The 18,749-nt window shown below is 35.0% G+C and overlaps 1 protein-coding gene across 1 annotated transcript in view; it reads right to left on the reverse strand.

The window, feature by feature from the left end:
• THAP12 (THAP domain containing 12) overlaps window positions 1–18,749 on the reverse strand; it is a 32,331-nt gene that overhangs the window by 12,959 nt on the left and 623 nt on the right. Inside the window, exons 2-3 of the mRNA XM_037840737.1 lie at window positions 8,762–8,882; window positions 5,217–5,324 (exon numbers count right to left, since the gene is read on the reverse strand). Coding sequence (XP_037696665.1) covers window positions 5,217–5,324; window positions 8,762–8,882 — 229 coding nt within the window. The remainder of the gene's footprint in view (window positions 1–5,216; window positions 5,325–8,761; window positions 8,883–18,749) is intronic.

An 18,749-nucleotide genomic window follows, 5' to 3' on the forward strand; every position in this document is an offset into this window, starting at 1 on the left:
CAAGATACAGTTGAGATATTGTTTCACTTCAATGAAACAATCTATTACAGATTTTCAAAGAAATATGCTAAAGCAAATAAAAAACCAAATCAACGAGTTCAGGGAAGATATGGCAAAAGAGACGAAGGCTATAAAGGAAACACTGGGCAAACATAAAGTAGAAATCGAAAGTTTGAAAAAACAACTGGCAGGATCTACGGAAATGAAAGGCACAGCACAAGAGATGAAAAACACAATGGAGACATACAACAGCAGATCTCAAGAGGCAGAAGAAAACACTCAGGAACTGGAGAACAAGGCACCTGAAAGCCTACACACAAAAGGACAGACAGAGAAAAGAATGGAAAAATATGAGCAACGTCTCAGGGAATTAAATGACAACATGAAGCACATGAATGTACGCATCATGGGTGTCCCAAAAGGAGAAAAGAAGGGAAAAGGGGCAGAAGCAACAAAAAAGGAAATAATCAATGAAAATTTCCCATCTCTTATGAAAGACATAAAATTACAGATCAAAGAAGCACAGCATACCCCAAACAGAATAGATCTGAATAGGCCTACTCCAAGACACTTAATAATCAGATTATCAAACGTCAAAGACAAAGAGAGAATCCTGAAAGCAATAAGAGAAAAGTGATCCATCACATACAAAGGAAGCTTGATAAGACTATGTGCGGATTTCTCAGTGGAAACCATGGAGGCAAGAAAGGAAGTGGAGTGGTATATTTAAGATACTGAAAGAGAAAAACCGCCAACCAAGAATCCTATATCCAGCAAAACAGTCCTTCAAATATGAGGGAGAGTTTAAAATATTCTCTGACAAACAGACAACGAGAGTTTGTGAACAAGATACTTGCTCTACGGGAAATACTGAAGGGAGGACTACAGACAGATAGGAAAATACAGAGTGAGAGGTTTGGAACATAATTTTGGGTGACGGTAGCACAACAATGTAAGTACATGAACAAAGATGACTATGAGTATGGTTGAAAGAGGAAGGGTAAGAGCATGTGGGACACCAGAAGGAAAGAAGGAAAACAAAGACTGGGACTGTAGAACTCAGTGAAACCTAGAATGCTCAACAATTGTGATAAAATGTACAAGTATGTTTTTACATGAGGGAGAACAAATGAATGTCTACCTTGCAAGCTGTTAAAAATGGGATGGATTGGGAAAAAAAATACAATCAATGCAAACTAGAGACTATAGTTAACAGAAACATTGTTTTATGCTCCCTTTAATGTAACAAAGGCAATATACCAAAGCTAAATGCCTGTAAGAGGGGGATATAAGGGAGGGGTATGGGACTCTTGGCATTGGTGATGTTGTCTGGCTCTTTTATTGCACTTTATTTTAATTCTATCTTTCTTTTTGTTGCTTTTTAGCTGTTATGTTTTTTCTTTCTTTCTTTCTTTTTCTTTTGTCTGTCCACCTTCTTTGACTCTTCCTCCTTCCTTGTGGAAGAAACAGAGATGTCCTTATATAGACAGTGATGATGCTGGTGAATATATAAATATGTGACTACACAGGGAACCATTGATTGTTTATTTAGGATGGAAAGTATGGTGGGTGAACAAAACCATCTTAAAATAAAAGAAGGTTGATGAAGAAACCTTGAGAACACAATATTGAGTGAAATAAGTCAGACAAATAAGGACAAATATTGCATGGTCTCACTGATATGAACTAATTATAATATGTAAACTCATAGACATGAAATATTAAGTTACCAGGATATAGAACAAGGCTAAAGAATGGGGAGTGGTTGCTTATTATGAGCAGAATGTTCAACTAGGTTGAATTAAGTGTTTGTTAATGGACAGAGGTGATGGTAGCACGTTATTGTGAGAATAACTAAACAGTGCTGAATGGTGTGTGAATGTGGTGGAAAGGGGAAGCTTAAAGTCACGTATGTCACCAGAAGGAAAGCTGGAGGTTAAAAGATGGGAACTATAAAACAGTGAATCTTGTGGTGGGCAACATCCACGATTAACTGTACAAATATAAGAAATCTCTTTCATGAACTAGAATAAATGCATGACACTAGAACTAGAAGTTAATAATAAAGGAGTATATAGGGAAAAATATACTTACTGCAAACTATGTACTACAGTGTAGTATTTTAAGATTCTTTCATCAACAGTAACTAATGTACTATACCAATACTATGAGTCAATAATGGAGGGGGGGTAGTTAGGGGTATGGGAGGATTTGATTTTTCTTTTTTTGTCTTTATTTCTTTTCTGGAGTAATGAAAATGTTCTAAAAATTGAGAAAAAAAAAAAAGTAATTGTGGTGATGGATGTATAATGGTACCATGGGCACCTGATTGTACACTTTGGATCTCTGGATAATTGTAAAGTATGTGGACAATCTCAATAAAATTTAATTAAAAATTAAAAAAAAAAAAATAAGCAAAGAACTCGAATAGACTTTTCTCCAAAGAAGATATACAATTGGACAATAAACACATGAAAAGATGCTCAACATCAATAAACATCTAGAAAACTACTATGAGATACCAATTTACACCCTCAAGGATGGCTATAATTTATAAACAAAAAACAAAAAAACAGAAAACAGCAAGTGCTGGTGAGGATGTAGAGATCCTGAAACTCTAGTTCATTGTTGGCAGTGATGTAAAGTGGCGCAACCACTGTAGAACGCGACATGGTGATTCCTTAAAAAGTTAAATACAGACTTGGCATTTACCGGGCTATATCACTTCTAGGTAAATACTCAAATACAGTGAAAACAGGGTCACAACCAGATACTGACTGGTACACTAATGTTTATAGCAGGACTATTCACAATAGCCAAAAGCTAGAAACAACCCAAGTGCCCATCAACAAATGACTGGATAAACAAAACGCGGTACGTACACAATGGAATATTATTCAGCCAAAAGTAAAAATGAAGTTCTGAGACATGCTTCAACATGGAAAAACATTATATTCAGTGACGTAAACAAGACACATTAAGAGCAAAAATTATGTATCACTTATAAACGATGATTAGAAATACCATTCGCAGAGACAGAAAGCCGTAAGAGGTTACTGGGGGAAGGGGATGAGTAAAGGAAGAGGGGAAAGGAGTGTTTGTTAAACAAAAAAAATTTCTGGAAATTAGAAACAAAAATAACCATATATTAAACAAATAAGAGAAATTACAACATATAGCTGAACAATGAAAGCACTAAACATCTAAACTTATAGGATACAGCTAAAAACAAACTTAGTAAGAAATTTATAGGTTTGAATACACATAAATATAAGCTAAACACTCAAGAAGCTAAGAAGGGAGCCGAAAGTGTAAATCCATTAAATCAAGAAGAAAACAACAAATAGCTCACAAGTATACCCATCATTGACAAAACTAAAGATTGGTGTGTGAAAAGACTCTTAAAATAATTTTAGGAGAAGAGTCAAACATTTGAAAATCCTAGATGAAGTTCATATACTTCTGTAACCCCAAAATGCAAAAGGCACAGATAGTATCTACCTTACACAAGTTTTCTCAAAAAATTAAGGAAAAACAGGAAATCTATCCAACTCATTTTATGAGGCTAGCAGAATCTTGATATCATTACGATATAAGGAGAGAACATAAAATTCACTTATAATTACAAATGCAAAATCTGAAATAAAATATTACCAACTGAATGCAATAATGGATGAAAATAAATAGATATTTTGCAATTAGGGTTCACTGCAGGAATGCAAAAATAGTTTAACATCAGAAAATCCATTAATGTAATTCACCTCACTAAAGAAGAAAAAAAAATTGTAAACTTTTAAATTTTTCTACTTAATAGATGCAATAAAAGCATCTGCCAAATTCAAAAATCTCTGAAAACCAGAACTAGAAGGGAATTTCCTTAATTTGATAAAAGCTATCTAACAAAACCACTAGCAAACATCACACTTAATGGAACAAGGCAAGCATGCCAGGTGTGACATTACTAGGGATCCCGACTAAAAAATAAGACAGGCAACAGAAATCATTGAAATTATATGGATTGGAAGAAGAGACAATTTGTCCTCATTTGTAGATGACACAATCAGCCACACAGAAAATTTAGTAGACCATTAGGATTAATTTTTACAAAGTTCTTTAAAATTGCTGGAAACAATAACAATCAGAATATATAGTCTATACCAACAAAAACTGGAGTATACTCAGGAAGTAATCTAAAGAAGACTGTAAGTGCTCTCTATATTAAAGAACAACAATAAAAAACCTGAAAATTTTTCAAATTTTTTTACTTTCTATGTTCCTAAAATTATTTAGCAGTCTTTCCATAGAACCAGTAGCTGGTTTGTCAGTGACTGCCGGTACTTGTTAGATATTTTATTGCCTCCTTCTATTTATAGATAGGACAAATTAATATTATAAAGATGTCAATTCAAAGCAATTATAATGAAGATCCTAACAGTATTTCCAAGGAACTTGAGAAAACAATTAGATAAATGTTCTCTTAAAAAAGCACATGTAGGTGGATTGACATTACATATATTAAATACATGAACATGGACACCAACAGGGAGGAGGGGAACAGAACAGTAATAGTGGATGAAGGAGGGAAAAAAAATGAACCAACAAAAAAAGGTCTTGCTGGTGGCAATGATGACAAAGCTATGAACTGAGGAGTCTGAGTAATTTAATTTTGTATACCTAAGGTCAATAAAACAAAGGTAAGTTTCAGTCCTTAGGTCTGAAGGATATCAAAGAAATGGAAATACATGTATAAAGATGCCATATTCAGAGATTGAAAACGTTTTTCTAAATCTGTTAGTACTCAGTAGTGATAGAATCCATATCTCTTAAACTATCCCCGTCTCTTAATTTTTATACTTTCCCTTTCTTTATCCCTTTGTGTAAGTATATCTCAGCTCCATTTTCCTCACTACAGAAGAAAAGGTGGTATTTCTTTTTTTCCCAGGAAGGGAAGAAGCTATTTACCTGTAATTAATAGCACACTTTGGCCCAAGTATCAACTGGCTAATCTGAGAGAGATTTTCCAATTTAAATACTAAAACAAACTATCCATCTTATATCCAGGTTACATTAATGATAGCAACAACATTTATTTCCCATAATGCCACCTTTGAAAGTCTGTATTTTGAGAGAATAACTTGGATCAATTTTAACATAAATACATCTATATTTGATTTCATAGCATTATTGCAGGCAAGGACTGAAACAAATAGACATACCAATTCTTTTATTCGTTTTCTGTGTCTACTATGTGGATTGTTCAAATGACTGGTAAGATCAAATATTGTTGGTATAGCATTATCTCGAAGAACTGTCCTATAAGGACTCTGAAAAAGAAAAGGTGTTAGTAATTTCGAGATGGTCCTTAGGAATATATTACACATAAATCAAATTCTATGTTAATGATTTCCCCAGCAATCCTTTAACCCCAGCTCTAAAACGTAGAGACTTAGAGAATTTGACATTGTCAGTTCAGATCCACCAATTATTTTTAACTTTTTGCATCTGCCATTCCAGCAATCTCACCATTATACACTAAGGAACTAAACTGATGGTAAGCATAAAGGATATATTTGTATTTGTATATATACATATTTCTATTTCAGCCTCCCTGTACTTTATCTGTTCTGTTCTTCAATGAGCCCACCAAATCTATAGCATGCACAAAAATCCACCAAATGATCTACCCTCTTGTAAGTTCTATAGTAATACTTCCCTACTTTATCTGCTATTCATGCCACTTTTAATAATATTATTGAGCATGCCACTTTTAATAATATTATTGAGATGCATCAAAGCACAGAGAAAAGAATATTGGACTGGGACCCAGAAGACCTAAGAATTAGTCTAAACTCTACTGGTGACTTCCTATGATACCTGGTCAAATTACTTTCCCAATTTGGGCCTCATTTTCCTCTTCTGAATAAAATTTCTAGTTTTGAATTTCAAAATGAAATTATTATCCACATACTAATGATCATAATGCTTGTCATTTCAGTCATACCATCATCTGTACTTTTATACAATCCAGTCACTTTTTTAGTTAACATTGTTTAAGCAATAAAACCATAAAATAATGATTTGATGACCATGTTAAATATTAACACATTATTACAAAACTTCTAAAATAAAAATTGATTCATGAGCCACCTCAAATCATCTTCCATTACTATAAATGACATACAAAACCATACTTTTTGCAAACACTAAACTAGGTATTTCTAAATTCCCTTCTAGTTCTAATGATCTTATCACTAAAGGATGATCATTCTGTACCCTAATCCCTGTTAACCTAATCCAACCTGTCAAGAAGCTGGGTGCATACTTAGTTGGTGACAGTCTTCCACAGCCAGCCCAGAGGAGGTCATGTAAGAAAAGGAAGTTTAAGAGGGAGAATAATAGTTGGATAACTGTTACTACACTCCCCCAGCTAGTCCAAAGAACCAGTACCCTTAATTTCTTCATTGATAAAGACTATGCACACTTCATTTAAAGTTTGCTGGGAGCAGTGATTGTCTCAAAGCTGACTATTAAAGTGTGTTCAAAGAATGTGCTAAGCAAGAATAACAACTCTCCAAATTTTTTCACCTGGAGAAGGGATGCTGGGAAGATATGAAGGAAAAATATGTATTTATAAATAGAACACATTATCTTGGGTTTACCCAAAGAGTTGTTAAACATTTACATTTGTGAAGAATTTCTATTTAGATTCAATATTTTCTAATTCAATCCCCTGCCTCATAGAAAAAACAAAAAAGAAAATCTGATTTCTTAATTATACTAAGCTTCTAGTTCTGAGTCAATGATCCTGAGCCTACTGGAGAGTTTGAATCAGGGTTTGGCCAGGGACACACTCACTGAAGGGAAAAAAATAAATACCCAAAGCTTCCAATCTTTCCCACTGTGCAAATGCCTCCAAAATAAGCAAACACACCCTACGCACACAGTCAACTCTTGATATCTTACCAACTATTAAATAAGGAAGGAAGGCATAAAACATTAAATTGAATCTTAAAAATTCAAATCAAATCAATTTGCTACTTGCAAATAGAGCTCAAAGACACTAAGACAAAAAATAGAATATATGAATGGAAAGCATGTGACCTTTTACAAACCTTATTTAAGTTTCATCTCAAAAAAGGCTATCTTTAATTCATCTGCATGAGAGTATTTAACTCAGCATCAAGATTTAATCTTTAATTAAGGTTTGAGCATTCAGCAGTGCTCTTATTCTAGCATCAAAGATAATAAAACATTTGGCTTTGGTTAAATCAGTCATGAATATTTAGTGATAAGATCTTAAATGACAAACTAATGAAGCCAAATCACTTATGCATTTGGATATAGATATTCAAATAATCCAGCTTTTCAACAGCAGCACCTTCTTCTACATATGTGAAAAAGAACTTTTGCTTGCATTTAGATTAATTTATTCAAGACTGAAAAATCATTTGAAAATTTTAAAAAGTAAAAATAGATCATCTTTCTGTTCTATACTACGATTAAACAAGAATACAAGTGTGAACAATATTTTAAATTTCTTATTAATCAGGTTAGAGTTATCTAACTAGGAGAACATATTTATTACTAAAATAAAAATGAAAAAACGCAAATAGCTTGTGTATTAAAATAATTTGGGATTTTCTTTCTTTTTTTTTTTACTTAATGTCAAGAACATAAAAGTAGCTTGCCTTTAATCATATAAAATTCTTATTTTGGTTGATCATTATTACCCTCTTAACAAAGCAAGGCAAAAATATCCCTCAAATATTCGTGAGTAAACTGTTGAACCGGAACTGGCTCACCTCCCAATGACTTCACAAGTATCTGCTTCAATTAATTTTGAGAAATAAAATAACCCAATCATTCTTTAGTTTTCTGATGCCTCTGCAAAATGTATCTGAAAAAAATATCAAAATAAATTGCTGCATAACATATACTGTACCATCTACAAATAAGTTCATGTCTATCCCAATATCTGAGATGATACATTAGCTATATCTAAACAAGAATAGATAATTTGTTTAACAAAACTGGCTTCCTAAGTAGCTATTAAAATGTTTCAAGTCTGCTTCATTTCAGTGGAATCTGCCCTATTTGTGCCTTTTATTTATCACAGCAATAACAGAATCACAGAGGGTTAAAAATCTTAGATCTCAGAAATTATTTGTTCTAATGTCCTCATTAGAAACTGGGGCCCAAAGAAGGGAAGTGACTTGGCCAATCTCACATAGTTAATAGTAGTAAGAGTGAGAGACCCAAGTCTTGTGAAACTGCAAACTATTGATGGAGATGTTTTTACACATTACTTGTATGGTTTGTTTCCTGATGTGGTATCTAGCCCATAAAAATTAGTAATTGGTTCTAACAGTATATACAAAAACATTACAAGATCTCCATTCCTAGATGAAGATTTCACTTATAAAAAAACTCTAGAGAAACTGCTCCAAATAAAAACACCAAATTTGCCTTAAGTAAACCTACACTTTCATAATCATCTCAAATTTTCTGGAGGCTACACAAGTTTAAAAGTGGTTACTTCTGGTGGGGAGGAACAGGGCTTTAGGAATAGGGAGGTAAAAAAAAAAAATCAGGTTTTTAAGAAGAAAATAGACACTATTCAGTTCAAATCTGTCTTCATCTTTTAAAAAAGGGATGCCTTCCAACATTAATATATAAATATATAAATATTTACATTTCCAACCAGACACTGAGTGAGTGAGAAAGAGAGAAAGAACAAAAACCAATTCCTCCTATTACTTACAGTTCTACAGATCATAGAGGTCTCAAAGTGTTTGGCACATAACCGATAATGTTTATTTAGCTGATCAGGTGTTTTATCTTCTAAGTCTGCTCTCCTACAATTCTCCACCCACTTCTGGCATCTATAAATAAAACCAAAACACAATCATGGAATATGAGCTCAACACTGATATTTCAATATTCAGTTTTAAGGTAAATATATATATGAACAATAGAATCCCCCTACCAAGAACAAAACATAATTTGGAGAAGTTGATTAATCACAATGAGCATTGGGAGAGACCTTAGAAACTGTTCAGTGCAAACCCTTCAATTACAGCCAAGGTTAAGAAGTAACTTGCAGAGTGTCACGTACAAAACCAGTAGCAAAACCAGAACTTAAACCTGGTCTTTCAACTCCCAGGACATCCAAGCATCACAGAGGTCTCAATTATCAGCAGTACAAGCAAAAAGGCTGCACAACCATGGGGCCAATGGTTTAACATCCCCCTCAGGATTTCAGCCTAAACAAGCAAATAAAACAACACTGTCATTGTAGAAAATCAGCAAGTACATGTTTTATAAATAACTATGAGTTTCTTATGCAAGGATGAAGGCTATATTCATTGGCCTTATTATGAACTTGATTTATCATCTACAATGATATGCATAGACCAGATTGAAAGCTCCATGAATAGTGATTGTGTCTATATAATCTAGCATATGGTAGGTATTAAAGACAGTGAACAAGATATAGTCCATGCCTTCTGGTACTTAAATATTTGCAGAAAAACAAATAACAATAGATAATGCTTACTAATTATCTGTAATTATGAGCCATGCTTCTAAATCCTTTCCATAGGTGAGTACTATTATAATCCCCTTTTTGCAGATGTTAAGTAATTTGCTAAAGATCACAACCAGATCTCTCCTTCACGTCTGACGTCTCTAAGAATAGAAGTTCAGCCATGGATAAACAGTGTCACAAACTTGAAAACATTCATTTTAATAATTACATCATAGTATATTTTCCTATGTCTTAACATCACTGTCCACCTCCCATACACACACACCCTGACACTTAATTTCCTCTACCCTAAATATGTAAAACCATGATGAAATGTTATGATTTTCAAACCTAAACTAAAACCACACCCAAACTGTACAGCATTTCATTCAACCAAGAATATTACTGCACACAGTAACAATGCATAAAATATATACACTATAATCATATCTTTATATATGTTTTAATGTTTAAGTATTTATTATAAAAACTGCCTCACCCCAGCCCTCGATCTGGGGGCTTTCCCTCATGAGGCTTGTTACTGCAAGGGAGAGGCCAGGCATACTTAAGAGTCTCCCCCAGAGAACCTCTTTGTTGCTCAGATGTGGCCTGCCTGGCTCTAACCCCACTTGGCAGGTAAACACACTGCCCTCCCCGCTATGTGGAACATGACTCCCAGGGGTATGAATCCCCCTGGTAATGCAGAACATGATTCCTGGGGATGAGCCTGGACCCGGCATCATGGGATTGAGAAAATCTTCTTGACCAAAAGGGGGAAGAGAGATGAAACAAAATAAGGTTTCAGTGACTGAGAGATTTCAAATGGAGTTGAGAGGTCACTCTGGAGGGTATTCTTATGTGCTATATAGATATCCACTTTCAGTTTTTAGTGTGCTGGAATGGCTTAGACGGAAATACCTGAAGCTGTCGAACTGCAACCCAGTGGCCTTGATTCTTGAAGACGATTGTTTAACTATGTTGCTTACACATAGTGTGACTGTGTGATTGTGAAAACCTTGTGTCTCACACTCCATTTATCCACTGTATGGACAGATGAGTACAAAAATGGTGACAAAAATTAAATGAAAAATAGGTTGGGATGGGGGGATGGAATGTTTTAGGTGTTCTTTTTTACTTTTTTTTTTTTTTAGTAAGGTAAATGTTCAAAAGTTGATTCTGCTGGTGAATGCACAACTACATAATGGTACTGTGAATAACTGATTGCACACTGTGGATGATTGTAGGGTATGTGAAATTATCTCAATAAAACTGTATTTTTTAAAAAACTGCCTCACTATAAAATAACTTGCTATACTGTGGCAGTTGCTTTTTTTTTTTTTTTTTTAATTGAGATTGTTCACATACCATACAATTATCCAAAGATTCAAAGTGTACATTCAGTTGCCCCTGGTATCCTCATACAGCTGTGCATCCATCACACTTAATTTTTGTTCAGTTTTTAGAATCTTTTCATTACTCCAGACAAGAGATAAAGCGAAAGACGATTAAAAAAAAGAAAAGGAGACTCGAATCCTCCCAACCCCCCTCAATTGTTGACTCGTAGTACTGGTATAGTACATTTGTTACTGTTTATAAAAGAACATTGAAATACTAATAACTGTAGTATATAGTTTGCAATAGGTATATATTTTTTCCCTATATGCCCCTCTATTATTAACTTCTAATTGTATTGTCATACATTTGTTCTGGTTCATGGAAGAGATTTCTAATATTTGTACAGTTAATCATGGACACTGCCCACCAAAGGATTCAGTTTTATACATTCCCATCTTTCGACCTCCAACTTCCCTTCTGGTGACATATATGACTCTGAGCTTCCCCTTTCCACCTCATTCACGCACCATTTGGCACTGTTAGTTATTCTCACGTCTTGCTACCAACACCTCTGTTCATTTCCAAACATTTAAGTTGATCCTAGTTGAACATTCTGCTCATACTAAGCAACCACTCCCCATTCTTCAGCCTCGTCCTATATCCTGGTACCTTATATTTCATGTCTATGAGTTTACATATTATAATTAGTTCCTAACAGTGAGACTCTGCTTTAATTCCTAATTCTAGTTTAATTCTTAAATCTCCATAGAGATTCTTAAATCTCTATAGAGATCTTCCACACAGACCCTTACTATCTATATTATCTCTGAACTAAGCTACAACAGCTTTCTGATACCAGTAAACAACTCAGATTCAAACAACCAAGAAGAAAGTAGGCAGAGACTCCAATTCTTAAACTATACCTTTGTTTTCCATTATGAAATACCTAGGAATAAATCTGGTGAAAAGCGTGCATGGCCTCTATTTAAAAAATAAAAAAGGAGACAAACAAATGGGGAAATATACAAGCTCACGATCAAGACACTGAATTCTAAATACATCAATTCTCCCCAAATTGATTTACTGATTCAATACAATCACAATCCCAACAAATTCTTGCATGTGTGTGTCTATGTCATGTGTGTGCAGAGCGTGAGGGGTGGGAGATGGCAAGATGATTCTAAAACTTTTTATACGGAAATTTGAAGGAGAAGAATAGCCAAGCCAATTTTGGGGGGAAAAAAGTTGAAGAATTACATCACTAGATAATGTGGTGTTGGCAGAAGGATAGACCAATGGAACAAAATAGGAACTATGGAAAAAGCAGTGTTGAATAACAACAGTGAAGATAAGATGGATTTTTTTTTCAATAAATAGTTGTGGGTCAGCTGGATACATATAAAAAAAATGAATCTTTACCCTTACCATCACACCATACACAAAAATAAACTCCAAGTGAATTGTAGCTCTAAACACAAAAGGTAAAACAAAAAAGCTTCTAAAAGATAATACAGGTAGACCATCTTCACAACCTTGGACTAGACAAAAGATTTCTTGAAGAGGGCAGCAGAAAGCACAAATTCCAGAGGAAAAGATGAATCAAGTAGACTACTTTAAAGTTAACTTTTCTTCATTAAAAGATGTCATTCAATGGGATTGGGAAAGCCATAAGGACCACACTCCACTTTGTCTAGTTTATGGATGGATGTGTAGAAAAGTAGGGGAAGGAAACAAACAGACAAAGGTACCCAGTGTTCTTTTTTACTTCAATTGCTCTTTTTCACTCTAATTATTATTCTTGTTATTTTTGTGTGTGTGCTAATGAAGGTGTCAGGGATTGATTTAGGTGATGAATGTACAACTATGTAATGGTACTGTAAACAATCGAAAGTACAATTTGTTTTGTATGACTGCGTGGTATGTGAATATATCTCAATAAAATGATGATTAAAAAAAAAAAAAAAAAAAAAGATGTCATTAAAAAAAGAAAAAAGATGCCATTTAAGAGAGTGAAATGGCAACCCACAAAATGGAAAAAGTTATTTGCAATACACATATCCAACAATGTACTGATGTGTAAGATACCTATAAAAGACTCCTACAATAAATCAGACAACCCAATATAAAAATGGGCAAGTGACTTGATAGGCACTTTACATGAAAAGTTACCCAAAAAAGATGATTAATGATATTGAACTATTTCATTAGTCATCAGGAAAATATTAACTAAAACCGTAAGATATTAGTACATACCCACAAGAATTACTCCAATGTAAAGGGGGCAATACCAGGGGTAGGTGAGAAGGTGAAACAACTTTGCCCATCAACAGTAAAAGGATAAATCATTCAGTGGAATACTATTTGGCAATGGGAATGAATGAACTACCTATGGTTTCACAATCATAAAGGAAGCGAGAGGTACATGCTTGTGATTCCTTTGATATCAAGGTTAAGAAAGGGCAAAACTCATCCATGGTGATTATGCACAAAACAGTTAACATAGCAGTCCTGAGACTGCTATCCTTATAAAGTCCTTCTTACAAAGTTGGTCTTTGGCTGTAATCTGGAAACTTGGCTGGTAAAAAGTTCCCTCCCTGATACAAAATTTCCCCTAAATGTGCTAGCACTAACTGTGCTAGTCAGAGGGTACCTATACGATTGGCCTCACATTCTTTCCTTAATCAATTACAAGGCTTCTGCTCCACAAAATTCTCCACTGAAACTGCTCTAAAAGATTACTAATGAATTCCTTCCTACCAAATCCAATGGTTGCTTTTCCCACCTCATCTTAATCACCCTTTCAAGTCTATTCAACCATTCAGTGACCACTCCTTTTTCATTTTTCTTCAATGGCCTCCTACTACTGCAGCATTTCCAAAAATGTATTCTTAGGAACACCAGTAAAGGAATTGTTTCACTGAAATAAAAAGGCTCAAATAAGTTTGGGTAATATGACATATTATATCCTACTCTTGGGGTTTTTGATACTCCTGTGGGACCCTGGACCTCTCTGTGCTTGCTTGGGTCATCTACAAAGCAAGAACTACCTAAAAATTTATTGTGAGAGTTCAATGAAGTAATAGAAATAAAATACCTAGTGCCTGGCATATAGTAGATGCTGTATAAATATTATTATTATTATAACAACTCACAGCATTGTTTGGAGGATTAAAATGAGATGATATGAAAATATGATAATCATATTTTATAGCAGTGACTCTCAAACTTTATAGTCACAAGACCCCTTTACACTCTTGAATTTTCAAAAAATATTAATTCATTAAAAGTAACAACCCTATTACATTAAAATAAATAATATAATAATGAAAAATAACTATTTTCCAAAACAAAAAACATTTAGTAAGAAGAATGACACTTTTCCATTTTTGCAAGTCTCTTTAATATCTCGCTTAACAACATCCGCCTCTGCATTTAATCTGAAGCCACATGTTATTTTATTGAGGTATATGAAGAAAAGCTACCTTCACAGTGATAAGCAGTTGAAAGGCTATTAAAATATTCCTTCCTTTTCCACATAATTGTGGGTGTTCTTCTTTGATACTACACCCAAACTCTACAAGTGGTGGGTTCTTAAAGATCAGTTGAAATATGGAATCTGAAACCAGATCAATAAGCTTTTTCATACTGTTGGGCTAAAATCCATTGGACTACCTTGTACTTTGAATAGATCTTTTATACACACCTATCTTCATAAAATCATGTATTGGTCATTTGTTAAATATTGGTTCACTGAGTTATTACAGACCTTCCAAATGCTGACATATTTCATTATACAATATATACATTAAAAAAAAAAAACACATTCACCAATATCACCTCTGATCTCAATGGAAAAGTTTGTAAGTATTAGAAAGCTGTCAAGCTCATGGTGGTGCATATAAATTTTCCAAAATTCTGTAATTTTCACTTACATGCTCAAATGTCAGTTATTTTCCTTGAAGTTTCATGCTTACTTCATTCATTTTCAAGAAAATGTCTACCAAACATCCAGATCTGAATAACCATACTTAGAAAATTCTAGGAAATACAATACACAAGCTAACATCATATATTATGCAGTCCCTGAAAAATTCCATTGTACCTCTCTGACAGAATGAGAATGAAAAAAGTAACAGTCTTAGTGTTATTATGAAAATAGTTCTGGCTTTGTGGACTCCCTGAAAGGGTCCTGGGAACCCTCTTAAGTCCCAGGAAAACTACCACTGTTTTACAACTTACAAGGTAAAGTATATCAACTCTCAATTAAATTCAATTAAACTGCTAAAAGAATCTTTGAATACTTCACCTCCTCATGGGCTGGTTGGTACAGGTTGCCTGAGAAGGAGGAAGAAGGATTCAGTCACCCAATCCACTGTAATAAGAACAATTCATCATCATCAGCTCCACTTGAACCTTCACCAAGCTTGGGAATGTTGGTATAGTAGCCATTGGGAGCTGCCCCATTCCTGCCAAGCCTCGAGCAATCAAGATTTAGATTTTTGTTTGTTTCTTCGTTTTTAATTTCACCTAATCTATGACCTCTCTGCCCACTGCCCTAAGCTGAGTTGATCATATTATTTTACTTAAAAAAAAAAAAAAAGAACGAAAGAAAAAGCACATTGATGCCACTTTTCTAAACCAATAGTGTTATGGTATATAAATTTAACGTTGTGCCCCTTACTAAATCACATCGTTGAATTCTTAAGTATTTCTAAATACCTATGTTTTTAAAAGTGTCTGTGGAATTTATAAATATGATGAATGGGAACTACACTATTTAATAGCATTAAATATAATAATTCTTGTTAGTTAACAATGTTAGTTAACTTTTGAAGAAAGGGTAGGCTGGTAATGTCATCTTTCATAATAAACCTTCCCTACAAACCATTTAAAGGAAAAAAAAAAAACCCAAGTAATAATAATAATGACCCTAAAAATACTGTTATTAATTCAACAAACACCTCTGGAAACTACTTGTTATAATTAACTCTAGGCACAGTGAAAAGAAAACTGTTCAGAAACAGTAGAACTTCAGAGAAATTTGGTTTGGATCAAGAGTTAAGAAAAATTCATAATTTAGTCCAGAAATATTCAAAGGGCTTTAAGCATGAAAAAGAGCAAAAACTTGCTCAGTGTGGCCCTAGGGACAAAACTAGGACCTCCAAAGCAAAAATTACAGGAAAGAAGATTGCCACTCAATTCAAGGAAGAACCAACAGTTTAAGCTGTCCAGAATCCTCAAACGTCCCCTTACAAACAAAGCAGTGAATGATTATGGGAGGTGTTTTAATACAGGCAGATGCCCATCTGTCAGGAATGTACAGGGCCCCTAAAGGATCTATGAATGCCTTGATAATGGAATAAAAAATTGTGTCTACACAATTATCATACATCAGATTCTCAAAGGTGAGAATGACCCAAAATATCCCCTAGAGGCCATACTCTCCTAAGGAACGTAGCAAAAAGAGATTTTCCACATATGGACACAAATGACCTATGGTCTAGAACTGACTGGTGGTGCCCTCTTATTATACAAATAAAATATACTCTCAATGATGCCCTTTGGCTAAGATCTGGGGAAAAGGAAAATGTTTAATGACGTAAGGATTAAGATGGTCCTCCTCTCTGCTCCCAGAGAACCCAGTAGATACTTCTCCCTCTCCTTAGCTAGCTCCTCCTCAAGTCCTGACCTTTAAACACTAGAAATGTCCCTGGGCTCAATCCTCAAATCTCCTCTCTGCTTCTCTTTGCTCTCTCCTTGAGTAACTTTACCCAGTACCATGACTTTAAATACCTTCTTATAAACTAATACCACCCATATTACAATCTCCAGTCTGGAAGACTCTGAATTCCAGACTTGTATATCATACTGTCTACTTAAGACATTTATTCTTGAATATCTATTAGGCCTCTCAAACTCAATGTGTCCCCAAAGAAACTTTTAATATTCCTCCATCAAACCTGCTCCTCTCAGTATTCCTTACCTCAGTAAAGGCTCAGGTTAAAAATCTGGGGAAATCATCCTTGACTCTCTTTCACGACCTACAGCCAAAACATTAGCAAATCCTGGTGACCTCACTTCAAAAACATATCGCAAATGCAACAATTTACCATCTCCTCCTGTACTAACTTGGATTATTGCAATAGCCTTTTTTTTTTCTAAATTCAATTTGACATATATCCACATGCCATACAATCATCAAAAGTGTACAATCAATTGTTCACAGTACCATCATATAGTTGAGCACTCATCACCCCAATCTGTTTTTTGAACATTTTCCTTATACCAGAAAAAGTAAAAATAAGAATAAAAAATAAAAGTAAAAAAGAACACCCAAACCATACCCCCCTCCCCATTTTTCATTTAGTTTTTTGTCCCCATTTTTCTGCATATCCATCCATACACTGGATAAAGGGAGTGTGATCCACAAGGCTTTCACAATCACACTGTCACCCCTTGTAAGCTACAGTGCTATACAATCGTCTTCAAGAGTCAGGGCTACGAGGCTGCAGTTTGGTAGTTTCAGGTATTTACTTCTAGCTATTCCAATGCATTAAAACCGAAAAAGGGTTTAAAATGCATCAGAATGCCCACAGCCTCTTAACTCCGTTTGGAATCTCTCAGCCACTGAAACTTAATTTTGTTTCATTTCACATCCTCTTTTTGGTCAAGATGTTCTCAATCCCATGATGTCGGGTCCAGATTCATCCCCAGGAGTCATATTCCATGTTGCTAGAGAGATTTACATCCCTGAGAGTCAGATCCCACATGGGGGGGAAGGGGGTGCAATAGCCATTTAACTGGTCTTCCTGCTTCCACTTTTGCTTTCCTACAATCTACAAGCAGCCAGTGATTGTGTGAAGTGTTAAGCCTCTCTGCTCAAAACCCTTTGATGACTTCCCATCTCACTGAGAATAAAGGCTATAGCACTTTCCAAAGCCTACAATGCACTCACACAACATACACACACAACTTTCTGGCTTCATCTTTTCCCACTCCCTTTCTCCCTCCCTAAACCAGCTCTAGCAGTAGGTAATGCTGACTGTACCTCCAAGTATGTCCTGCCTTGGGATTTTTGCATTTGCTGTTTCCCAAGTTTGGAATCTCTCTTCCAGATATCGCCATGGCTGCCCCCTCACCTTCTTAGTGACACCTTCTGTAATCACATTATTTAAAACAGCAACTGTCCCTCGTCTGCTCTTTATTCTCCCACACACCCACCCCTTTGCTTTATTTTTCTCCATGGTATTTATCACAACTGACACACTATAGATTTTACTTGTCTACCCACCCCCATCAGACTGCAGTCTCCATGAGGGCAGGTACTTTGTCTGATTTGTTCATCTGTACCTCTCCAGTACTCAATGCTCAGCACACAGTATTGTGAATATTGCTAGTACAGACCTTCAAGAAATATTTGTTGAACTAATAAATAAATAGCATGCTATATTACAATTCCATTTATACATCTGTCCCGGATAATGGACTGTGAGCCTCCTGCAGGATGTGGGATTGTCTCATTCAACTCAAAATTCCCAGCACTTTAACATTAGTGTTCGGCACATAGTTTAAATGAATTAATCACCAACAGAGGCCTATGAAACAACCTCAGCCCTTCAAATACAGTCCCTACACTACCGCTCCCTAAATATGTTAGGACGTGTGGGTTACCTCATGGAAGATTTCAATACCAATTCCCACGTCCGCAAGCGAGTCCCCTCTAATCCCCACAATAACCTTGTGAGATAATGAATAACGGTCAGAGCCAAATTTTGAGCCGTTCTATAACAAGTCCGGAGGCAGGAGTAATTCTAACTTGATTTGAGCTCAATGTAGGTGACAGGACTCCAAACAGAAACTCTGTCCGGAGAGTGGAGGTAAGATGAGG

The sequence above is a fragment of the Choloepus didactylus genome, chromosome 6, assembly GCF_015220235.1.
Source record: "Choloepus didactylus isolate mChoDid1 chromosome 6, mChoDid1.pri, whole genome shotgun sequence".
Classification (NCBI taxonomy): domain Eukaryota; kingdom Metazoa; phylum Chordata; class Mammalia; order Pilosa; family Megalonychidae; genus Choloepus; species Choloepus didactylus.